General features: G+C 31.4%; 1 protein-coding gene across 1 annotated transcript; it reads left to right on the top strand.

Annotated features, from left to right (window-relative positions):
- Positions 1-4,398: 4,398 nt before the first annotated feature.
- On the top strand, positions 4,399-12,566 carry LOC143080557 (vacuolar protein sorting-associated protein 4B-like). The gene is made up of 9 exons (XM_076256452.1): positions 4,399-4,532; positions 6,483-6,602; positions 7,366-7,406; positions 8,448-8,563; positions 9,130-9,345; positions 9,942-10,073; positions 10,627-10,714; positions 11,877-12,023; positions 12,450-12,566. The coding sequence occupies exons 1-9, from the start codon at positions 4,517-4,519 to the stop codon at positions 12,546-12,548; spliced, it is 975 nt and encodes a 324-aa protein (XP_076112567.1). The 5' UTR covers positions 4,399-4,516; the 3' UTR covers positions 12,549-12,566.
- The last annotated feature ends 143 nt before the right edge of the window (positions 12,567-12,709 follow it).

The following is a 12,709-nucleotide window of genomic DNA, read 5'->3' as shown; positions in this document are numbered from 1 at the left end:
ATTCCTTACTGTTTGCATGTAGGAAGTAGATTTTTTGTGAAAATTTATCAGTTTTGAATAAAACATGACAAGCAATCATGATGCTTTTTTCAATTCAAATGCCAATTTCGAGAAACAATACCATTTAACAAAAAGGCTCAATGTTATTGTTAAAAGTCAGATCATTCTTCAAAGTGCTATTTACACACTGTTTTGTTATAGTGTTGTAATAAAAAAAAAATGTACGTTTAGATTATATTTATTTGTTTGTGAGCTATGAGTTAACCAATATTTAAAAACACTTGGGTAATTGATATTTTTTATGTTTGTCTTCATTTTATAGCATTGTAAAAATTGTGACTGTTTTTGTTCTGTTGAGTTTCAATAGGTCTTAAAACATCCTACATTTGTTGGAATGTAACTGTGTTCTATTGATTATTTTTGAATCAGATGTGTAGATTTTCCAGAAATTAGAATGCCTACAGTGGCATATTATTAAGCAACAAAGACTGTTTTGATCTTAGAATGAACAGAAATTTGCAAATATGAATTAACCAATATATTGTAACGTTATTGTGTTTCAATTAACCTTTCAAAGCCTTCTTCATCATCTCCAAATGTTGCCTGTCAAATGCATGCAGTGTGTATGGCCTTACCGTTAATGTTATTATGACATAATCCTTTTTCTAGAAGTAAAATTTCTACATCTAGTTCAATGTTATTTATATTCCTTAAACATGGATCTTACATGTGGATTGATACCCTGAATTTGTCACTTTCAAACAATAAAGTTTAGGTTAAACCATTCATTCTTTACTGCCCATGTTCTTACTTTTATTTTCTATTTCTTTTCCTGTCATTATTCCGTCTTACATTTCTTTTTCTCTGTTTTGTATGAACAACAATATAGTTTATAGAGTTATTTGTTTCATAATTTGTGTTCTCAGCAATTTAAATACATGCACAATCATTGTTTCATTTTTTCATGAATTTATGAAAAGAAGTAAGAAATTTTACTTCTAAAATTTATTCAGTAATTTGATTACACTTACTAATTGGTTGTTTGATAAAACAATAATTGTAATTCTCTGTCATAATTTAAAGTTTAGGATCAATGTGATTAAAATATTTCATTGTAGGGACGATTTCTATTAGGTCAAGTCAAAAATTAGAGACACCATTGAACTCCATGAAGGGAGACAAAAAATAAACATTTAAAATGGTGGAAATGAACATGCAAAACGGCATTTAAGGGATTGATGTTTTAGTTATATGGATATTTTTGAAGCATTTTAAGTTTTTTTTTGATTAATGAATGGTTCTTAACACTCTCGTCATACAAACGATGCATTAGAAATATTGATCACAGTAAAATAATCCTACCATATTTAGACGGAAATGAAATGGGACTGTAGGTTAAAAGAGGACAAAGTGTAAGATTGTGATATTTTGACGGGCATGTAAATATCATTTATATATCTTCCAATTACTGAACCTGTTTTTCTAATCTTTGTAGACAGTTCAGATTATACTGTTGTTAATAAATTGATTCTGAAATATTTTAAGTTATTTTATTATGCATGGAAACAAAAAAATGGAGGATTGTACCATGTCCAGCAGATATTGATCAAAACCTTTAATTTTAAAGTCTGAATATTCTTTGTTACAGACAGTCTGAATTAATTTTGAAGGCAGATATTTCATTCCTAGGACAGCCTAGTGGTACTGACCTTGAGCATAACTGAAAAGACATTTTTATTGTTGAATTGTGCAACTGGTGCAATACAATTTACACCATTTATGACTTTACTACCTACACTGGGTGGATGCCTCCGCTGTTGGTCCCTAAGGGTAACACCACTTAAATAGGCAGTAACGAAGTACATGAAAATACAGATACTGATTTGCTGTTATAATATATAATATATATTCTTCTGTTATTCTCGAGCATCACTGAAGAGTCATTTATTGCCGAAATCAGGGTTCTCACTAAGGCGAGTCCATGAGTCCTGGACTCATCAAAATCTGTCTGGACTCATCATTTTCAAAACTAGGGAGTCCACAGATGCATCAAGATAGAAATATTTTGTATAAACTAAACACAGTTAAATACAAATATACTCATTTTATAGCAAAAATTTAAAAGTAATCTGAATTTAATGTCATTTCATTGCTCTGTTAGGCCATGGAGACTTAAATATTACATTATATTGCAATAAAATATCTTCTCCTTGCTGTTAGACTCACCATGGCCAAAAATGACGAGTCCCTGGACTCGCCTTAATAAACCCTTAACGAGAACCCTGCGAAATGCACATTGGGTTAGAATTTATGTTATGTCCCTTTTATCAAAAGGGAAACGATGACCTAAACATCTGGTAAAATTGTCTTGGCATTAGTAGAAACCAAAATAGAATTGTTGATGGGATCCATTACTTGTGGATGAGATCAAATCATCTTCAGGTGTTACCAGGCAACAGTAGTATACCTGTGTTCAAAAAGTCATGAATCGATTGTGAGAAAACAAATACGGGTCACAAAATAAAACTGAGGGAAACACATCAGCTATAAAAGGGAAACAACAGGACACTGCATTGCAACAAAAACAAACGCCAACATACATAGAAACGAACTATTAGATAACAACTGTCATATTACATTTTAAGAAACAAAGATGGGTTTAAAGGCTAGCTAAACCGTATAATGATAAATATTACATACTAATCAAACAGTTTAGACTTTTCATGAAATACTACATTGCCGGCTTACACGACATGTTCCTGTTTTCATGACCTGACTTTGCTTTTTCTCTCGTCTTTTTATATGCATATGTCATTCTGCTATTAATGAGCAAATATGATTGCATATTATAAGCATGAAATTTTAATCTGCTTATTGTACTCTGGATAAAAAGATACCAGCCTAATAAAAGCGAGTTTTGTCTACATAATGCGTCATCTGTTGTGCTTGAATTAAATCTTTTGGAATGCCAAAATCACAAAAGAAGCTGAAGAGCGCTTTTTAATCCGAAATTCAGAACATTTGTGTATAAAACGGCTATAACAGTCTATAAAATCTATACATTGGGGATGGGGATCGGGGTATAATTCAACACTCTGTACACAGTAAATTTACAGAACATCCACTAGAAGTGTCATAGACCCAGTAGTTGTAACAAGTGTGTTTACAGTTAAAATGCCAATCAAATACAAGGTTGAAGAGCACTAGGAATTTCCGTGAGTGCCAGACAGCTGCAGTCTTGTGCTATCTATTCCTGTAGGCTTGTGTCATATTCCTGACTTGGTACAGGCATTCGAACTCGACATTTTCTCCTGTAACATACGCTGAGAATACACACATTGTGATCATAATGAAATGTTGGAAACATAGAGCAGGGTTGATAGTAAAAAGGATTTATGTGGTGGATTGTATTCTGATCTGCATAAAATTAACATTTTTCCCCTGTCACCCGTTTTGAATGCATGTAAGATAGGATAATGTTTATGTTAAGTTATTTCGCAAATGTTCTTAACTTAAAACAAGTTTCATTTATAATGTTCCAATTGCCCTGGTTTAATATTGATACTCTACTTTTTCATTTTATGAGATATACGGAGCACGGTACCTTATCGCCAAAAATGAACCGATCACCGGTACACTTGAGTTATTCATATCACACGAAGAACATCTATCAAAGATTGGTGTCCCTTATCATGCTTATATTGAGAACTTTTGTCACGAAGAATGTCAAACAATTTTAATCATGTTTTATTCCAATGTTTTTTTTTAAAGTACGGATAAATAACATGAAACAGTTTGATATCCTGGTGAAAAAATTAGGTGAATAAACTCATCATAGATACCAGTACTAAATTTTATATATACGCCAGACGCGCGTTTCGTCTACAAAAAACTCATCAGAGACGCTCGAATCCACACGTTCTACTTTAAAAAGGCATTTGCAGTATGCATTTGTTCATCCTTGTTGATATAAACAATGGAATTGTATTGGAACACATATTCTTTAAACTTTATTCCGTTAGGAATGTTCTAAGGAATATTACTTCCTTATAGGAATAGATTGTATTGCAAGAAGGACCATCTGTTCCATTATATGACTGGTTTTACATTATTGAAATTCAAACAAATGAAACAACAATACAACCGATTGCATATATTTTTGTTTGTTTCATGAACATAAGAAAATTTCAATTTACTGCAAAAGTTATATGATTCAACACATATCATATGATCCCAAGTCATAGATTGACATAATTCTTAAATACGAATATGATAAAGAATTTTTAAATGACTGAAATAATGCCAAATGTAATATCTATTTTAAGTGAGTCACGTGCTCAATCATGTGATTCAAAACAATTATCATGATTATATAGTTTGAAAACTAATATATAGATTTTCAAAATTAGTTTTATAGAATATTTTGGAGGTGGTTTCTTAAAAATACACGGCGATGGTGTACTAGGTTTTCTAAGTGAATAAAATGTTTTTATAGCTAGAATGGATTCAACTTATAATGTTCGGAAATAAAGGTATGTTGTTAGTATATATGGTTGTATATCGCCTGTTTAGTAGTCAGCACTTCTGTTTGTTTTTTCACACATCGTTGTCAATACAATGGAATTGTATGCGACTGTCTCACAAGTGAGAGGTTTAGATGGTTTAGATAGCTATAAAATCAACTTTATACCCCATTTTCTACATCAGAAAATGCCTGTATCAAGTCAGGAATATGACAGTTGAATTATCCATTCGTTTGATGTATTTTAAGTTTTGATTTTGCAATTTGAATATTGAATTTACGTTTGAATTTTCCTCGGAGTTCGGTATTTTCATAATTTTACCTTTTGAATAATTTTTCATTACAAAATTTAGCAAATTATTGAATGAACAGATAGGTAAATACACATTTTTTTTTTGTTAGATAAAAATACCATCACAAAAATAAATCAAAGCATATAATGAATTGAAAAGTAAACAAAAGTATATATTTTTTTAAATGAAAAAGAGCTCATTAACGAAAATACATTGGTGTTGGATATCGTTTCTATAGCAAACACAACAGTATTTTGACTTGAAAATAAATGTCATAGGTAGCATGCGAATATTAATTCTTTGAAATACATTTGTTCCTGTCATTACAGAGCAATTCATGATTATTTAAAAATAAAACAACACCTAATTTTATACTAAGCACATTCCTGATGGAAAATATATAGACGTTATGCATTTTGTTAAAAAGATGCAACACAGACAGTGATGCAGCTCTTGATATGATATACCATGAAATAATGAGTATAACACCCAGGACTAATTTGTTCGTCTTTTCAGGCTTCTCCGTTGCAATATTATAAAGTGCACTGATTATTCGAGTGTACTGCACTTATCCATTATCAATAGCACTGACCATGCTATCTTTTGATATTGTTAGCATCTTTGCTACTGTGAATTAGCTATCACATAATAATGTGTCTTTATGAATAATTCATATGAAAGGTTGTTAGTTTTTGAATTTCTTCTTTAAACAAAATTGTATAAACGTTATGTGGCGTTTGTTGGTTTTTTCTAAACGCTACAAAAGTAGAAACACATAGATCGTTTAATCAGTGTTTACTGACCCTGTTTTAACTTTCAATAATGCATGCAGATGTTGTAGGTAAACATACTTTTTACAAACATAGAAACAAATACATCGTTTAATCTAAGTTACAAACTAATGTAGCGTTTGTTCTAACAAACGATGAACGACAAACTGTAGACGCATTTTTAGCGAGTGCATAGTTTGTCAAAGTTTATGTAAACTTTGCAAACGTATGTTACATACAAGCTTCTGCATTTTTTTTCTTAACAAAAAAAAAAAAAAAAGATCTGAACCATAATCATGATAATGTAAACTGTTTTAGATCAGACACAACGAACCTAAGAAGATCATCTGAAATTGTCACATAACTTAGTTTTCAAGATAATGAGAATATTTAAAAAAACTGATATACAGCGCTGAATACGTTAAATGAACACTCAGTCTGATTCCTTTTTGAGACGGCGTCTGCTTGTCTCTGTAGACCATCGTAAAGATTATGTCCTCGATATGATATCTCTATGAGGCTTACATAGTTATTAAAGGTACCAGGATTATAATTTAGTACGCCATACGCGCTTTTCGTCTACATAAAACTCATCAGTGACGCTCATGTCAAAATATTTATAAAGCTAAACAAGTACGAAGTTGAAGAGCATTCAGGATAAAAAATTCCATGTTTCCATTAATTTATTCTCGAGACGAAAAATCCAGTATATACATGTAGCTCAAAATTGTTTAACAAATTACATCAATATTTAAAAAAATATGTATAGTTATCTGAATGATATTCTAAAAATAGGAACAAAATTGATTCGATCATCAACTTCGAGCTTTACATTTTAAACATAAAAGATATGCATATGGCATTTCGGACTTGACGTGAATATTGTTCTTTTTGCAGGTGTTGTTTTAATGGAAAGACCCAATGTGTCCTGGGATAATGTTGCGGGATTAGATTCAGTCAAACAGACATTGAGAGAAGCTGTTATTTTACCTCTCAAATATCCAAATTTGTTTACTGGTATGTATTTTACTTGTATTCATATTGGGAAAATGAGACGAGCGTGGTTAAGTCACCGACATTCAGTTGATATCTGAAATAACTTTTAAACAAAATCTAATATTAAAGTATAACATCAAAATGATTAATATGGATTTTGTGACATACCAATCGAAGACGTTAATGGCGTGACCTAATTTCCTGTTTCTATTTGTTTCTAGTTCTAGCGTATAAAAGAGCAATAAAAATAACTCATTTTAAAGTTTTCGTGTGGGATCTTTTGCAAGGAAACTACCTGCTAAATGAAAAATATAAGAAAAGAGATTTGCATTACTAAACTGCTGCTTTTGTGAGATTGTATGTGTTAGAACAATTTAAATAAGAAAATACATAATTGAAATACTAATGAATATTCACTAAAATTCCCCAACTTATAAAGGAGGTGACTCTGGCATGATATCGTTCAGCTATCGGTTCCCTATTGTGTTTTGTACGAAGAATAAGGACGACATCGACAGAAACTATAATTTCAAGATACATTTACAAACGGAGCCAAACTGATCTGTGTTTGGTATAATATAATGAATGATATACACAGATGTTACAAACAACATCTGCAGGTATATGATAGTTAACAAAAGGCCAAGAAACCACATTTGTACGCAGCATTGATAAAGATTGAAACATACGGAATGAAGATCATATGTAAAGATACAAATAAATTTGTTGTGTTTTTAATTGTAGATTATAATATAAAAAAAATGCTTAATTTTACATGTTTTAGGAAGAACGAGACGTCCTTGGGCAGGAATTCTGCTGTACGGTGTAAGTATTCCTTAAAAAAAAACATGTCCTTTATACATAATAATCTTTCGTTTTTTTAACTGAAAATAGTTTTTATTTTTGAATGGCGATACAACAACTAAATAACGTGGTAAGAAATTCCAAAAAGTTTATTTATAAGTTAGGGTTTTCTTTGGCAAATGATCACCTGCAAACCTTTTAAAAGAGTATTGCAACTGCTATTTGAAACTCCGAGAATTTAAGAGTTATCACAAGACTGGATCAAATGTCAAAATCAAACAGTGCATATATGAGTATACACTCATAGATATACCCGTCTTACAATTTTGTACCCAAGGAGTCGGCTTTACAAAAAAACCTTTGACTTAGTTTGATCGTAAGTCAAGTCATTAACAATTGAATACTTACGATCAATCTTAGTCGTTTTTTTGTGAAACCGACTCCTGACTCTTGTTTTGTATGCAAATTCATAAGTGACGCTAGTATAGAATAATAAGGTTAATATTCCAAACAAAATGAAGAAAATTTATGACTCAATATTCAAAAAGGTTTTGATAAATGCAGCTTAGAAGAGCTAATGTTGTCTATTTCTTGAGAAAAACATCCTGAGTATTTTTAAAAGGAACACTATGTGTTAACAGTTAACTCATAGATGCATGTCAACTTGAATTATAGGTGAAAAATGTATGAACTGTTAGAGTTGACCAACTGAACACAAATTCAAGTCATTCGATAATGGCGCTTAAAATTCATAATAAGGGTTGGAGAGTTTCTTAATTAATCCTTATTAACAGATTAGATATCTCATGTTTCATGGTTTCTGTTGTTCCGTTGTTTTCCTCCTTAAGATGATGAGTTGTAACATTTTTTTGATCTCTCAATCGATTGACGACTTTTGAACAGCTGTATACTACTGTTGCCTTTATATACCTTTGTGAATGAAATAGATTAAATAAACCACAGAATTACCTTCCGTTGATACTAAAATTTCCCCAGTTTAACCATGTTCTTTCAGATAAACACTTTTTTTTTTAAACATTATATCTTATCAATTTATTTCAGCCACCAGGTACTGGAAAATCCGATCTCATTAAAGCATTAGCCAATGAGGCTGCCGATACATCCTTCTTTTATGTATCGTCACGCAAGATATCATCTAAATGGTCAGACGGTGAAAAGTAAGTGCCGAAGCGGATATTCTTTCAAATAAAGCAAAATTGTTTTTGTTAACAAAAAAGAAAAGACTGGACTATTACTAAAAAAACTTCACATGAAACGCACGAAGGATTTTTTTTATATACTAGGAAAAACAAAAGAGAATATCAAGATTTTTAACAGAAAAGGAATAAATAAACATGACCAATGATATAGATAAAACAGAACAAAGCTATAAAAACACAAAAAATACCCCATACAAGCGTGGTAAATATAATTTGGCCTTGAAAATGATTACTTACTCAAACACTAATGCTGACACATTAATTAATTTCCAGGGATTAATAACATTCGAAGATGGGAACTGAAAAATGTGATTATTCGCATTTATTGTTTTTGTCTTGACAGATATTCTATTTTCAAATCTGCAGAATGAAAAAAAATAATATAGGAATATACTTTGGTTTTTGAAATAATAATAGAAGGTGAACGATTTGACTGTTGAATTACACTTGCACTGCAATAACTGTATGAATTTATGATTTGTTTAGGTAAATGTAAGACGTTTTATGAATTTTGTAAATTTCAGTTTACTTCAAACATTATTTACTGCAGCAAGAGAACACAAAAATAGTATGATCTTTATCGATGAAGTAGATGCTTTATGTGGGAATTGTAGTGAATATGAATCATCAAGGAGAATAAAAACGGAATTCCTAGTCCAGATGGGTGGTGAAAATAGAAACGTGCAGGTATTAGGAGCTACAAGTACACCCTGGATGATAGACGCGTCTATTCGGAAAAGGTATTTATATAGTTATCAAAGGTACCAGGATTATAATTTAGTACACCAGACGCGCGTTCCAACTATACAAAACTCATCAGTTACGCTTATATCAAAATATTTTTAAAGCCAAACAAGTACAAACTTGACGAGCATTGAGGATCCAAAATTCCAAAAAGTGTGCTGAATACGACTAAGGTAATCTATACCTGGGATAAGAAAATCCTTAGTTTTTCAATAATTCTATGTTTTGTAAACAGGAAATTTATAAAAATTACCACATTATTGATATTCATGGCAAAATCAAAAGCTCAAACACATGAAAACGAATGGAAAACAACAGTCATATTCCTGATTGGTACAGGCATTTTCTAATGCAGAAAATGTTGAATTAAACCTGGTTTTACAGCTAGCTAAATCTCACAATTTTCTTCTTGTTATACTACATGATAATAATTCCATATTGTGCCTTAACCTTTACTGTCACTCTAAAAAAATTACGTTTCGTCTCCGCAGATTTGCTTGAAAATTGTAGTCTTATACAGTTTTAAAATCAAAACTCGGTAACGCGGATTTGAAAAAATATGTTAAAATTGAATTAGAATAATTATTTTTAGATTTGAGAAGAGAATATGCGTCCCGTTACCAGAAGCCGAGGTCAGATCTGAAATATTTAAAATACAATTAGGCAAAGCTGTTCACTCTCTTACAGAGGAAAACTTTACAGAATTAGGAAAAATCACAAATGGGTAGGTTTAGATTGAAACACAACTCTGAGGCATCATTTTTTTTTTTATAAACAGAGGATATTTGGGCTGCCAGACTGTACATTCTTTTTAATGCATGTAGTAAACAAAAAGAAATGTTAAAAAGGTCAAACATCTTCATTGTGAGGAATGCTACAGCGTTGAGTTTTGGGTAATCCGCCAAAAGAGTATGAAGGAAATTTTAAATGGAAACACTAATAAATCAAAAGTGTCGAAGCACACACACATTATATCAAATCGAGGTGCTGATTCTAGAAATCATGATTTGAATGAAAATTAATATGTTATCAAAATTTTCAAATAAGCGCAAAATGTACTGCTGATAATTGTATTTTTGTTCAGACTAGAAACGCAAAGCCCTTATAAATTGGAAGATCATATGACCAACAGATAGTATTTCTGTTTAAGAAACCCCAAAAATCCTAAATCATATATATATAAAATTAACTAAATGCAGTCGAACGTTACAGAATGTTTATTGAGTAATGATTAATATAATGTAATGACTTATCGATTTATTATTTATAATATGCAGCTTTTCTGGATTCGACATATCAGTCGTTGTGAAAGAGGCTATGCTGAAACCTGTTAGAAAAGTACAGACTGCAACAAAATTCAGAAAGGTAAATATTATGTAATAGTTGGCGCAGTTCCTGTGCCAAGTCAAGCCATTCGTTTGAGCTGTTTAAGGTTTTGTTGTCGCCATTTCCTTGAGGACGGAATTTTTCTCGGAGTGTGGTATTTCGTAATTTGACCTTACCTTGTGAGCAAAAACTTTGTCGGTATAATTGAATCAGGAAGACTTATCAGGAAGGCATCGCTGGTGTACGTCCCTAATGTATCACCAGCAGATGTCCAGATTTTATTGATAAGAATTCCGCTATTATGTTATGTTCTGCAAATGAATGTTTAAATAAATCGTAACACCGATATTTTTCTATCTCAAGTCAAAGATAGACTTAGGAATTAACACAATTTCCCAAATATTGGTTTTTCAATTTTTCGTAATATCTTCGTTGATTTTATATTTTCAAATATTTTGGTGTAAGATATTTTAGCGTTATGTAGAAGAGAAAGGCTCTTACACAGGCAAAAACCATGTGAATTTTAATTTATGTGAATCTCGCGCGTGAAATTCACGTGCCTAGCACAACTTTCTGGATCCATATTGTTCATTTCTCTTTAATTTTGTTGCGGGTTCGGTCACCTGTGTCAAGTCTCGTTAATGTTAACGGAACGGGCGTTTGGCACACACAATTATAAGACATGCATGTTGTAGTTTTGAGTTTTTACAGTAATAAGTAACACCACTATATTCCCCAAAATTGACACTTATGTGCTGACACGAATTTAATCCTTTTCTATAATTTACTGCTCATAATATGTTTTCGTACTTTTTATTTAGAATATAAATTGCAATATGAACACTTTGATTTTGTATCAAATTCTAAATGTGTAACATGGAGCAGGCAAAATAGCCATTGCTCTTAATAAAACAAATCTCCTGTTAGCACAAAAGTTGACCAGAGCACTTAAAATAACCCTGATTTTTTTAGGGGTTCATGTTGCCCAGTCTTTTTCTAAGTTGCGTTTTCTTTCAATCCTTCTCGTCTTTTTCTTTTTTGCCATGGCGTTGTCGGTTTTTTACCGGTTTATCGGTTTGATTGTCCCCTTTGTATCTTTTGTCACTAATTCCTAAAGAATTCTCCCATTGATTATCGTAAATTTGAATGAATTCAGTACAATTAAATGAAGATACATAAACTGTTTACTATACATTTATAGGTTGAAGAGGCGTGTAATAAAGACCCATTGGAAAGCGATACAGTGAATGACCTTTTGATCCCATGTTCCTCAGAAGCGCAAGGAGCTATTGAGATGTCCTGGGAAGATTTGCCTAAAAATAAATTGCTTGAGACCAACGTATCCATGGTGAGTTTATTTCAAGGGTGCTATATCAACAAGTCATCTAGCTGAACATATTTTGAAAAATGTACTTGTCTTCTTTCATTGTATGTGTTTTAAAATGTACTGATATAAACTCATTTTTATTACAAAGCGAATTATCTTCGTAGTTTTCGAGTGCAATACAGCAATTTTCCATTTACCTAAATAATTATTTGTGTCTGCAGAATTGTCATGAAAATATGAAAGCATACACACATTTTATTTATTCTAGCCAATGTCTACTGTAAAATTTTGTGAAATGTTGGTTTTGCAGACGAAAATTAGTTATTAACCAGTTGGCATATAATCAAAATTTAAAAAAAAAGTGCATCACAAGACGATCTTTTTATCTGTGGTTATCAATTGCCTTTTCATCTTTAAATTCTGACATACATGATGATTTGGTTTCAGGGGGATATGCTTGAATCTATAGCCAACTATAAACCGACAGTAACTGACGATGATCTGAGGAAAGTAGAAGAATTCAAAAGAGACTTTGTCACCCTATAATGAATATATATGGCGTTGTTTTGTTTCATTAGTTTTAACATCTTCATTTGGTTGAATTGATATTCTTGCAGATCTACCAAACAGTAAATTCACACTATTTGATGATTGCCTGAAGAATGTGGAATGATATAAGAGTTTGTTTGAATTCTAATTATGTTTTA

Source organism: Mytilus galloprovincialis, chromosome 6, assembly GCF_965363235.1.
Source record: "Mytilus galloprovincialis chromosome 6, xbMytGall1.hap1.1, whole genome shotgun sequence".
Classification (NCBI taxonomy): Eukaryota; Metazoa; Mollusca; class Bivalvia; order Mytilida; family Mytilidae; genus Mytilus; species Mytilus galloprovincialis.
This window is presented reverse-complemented; position numbering and strand designations above follow the sequence as displayed.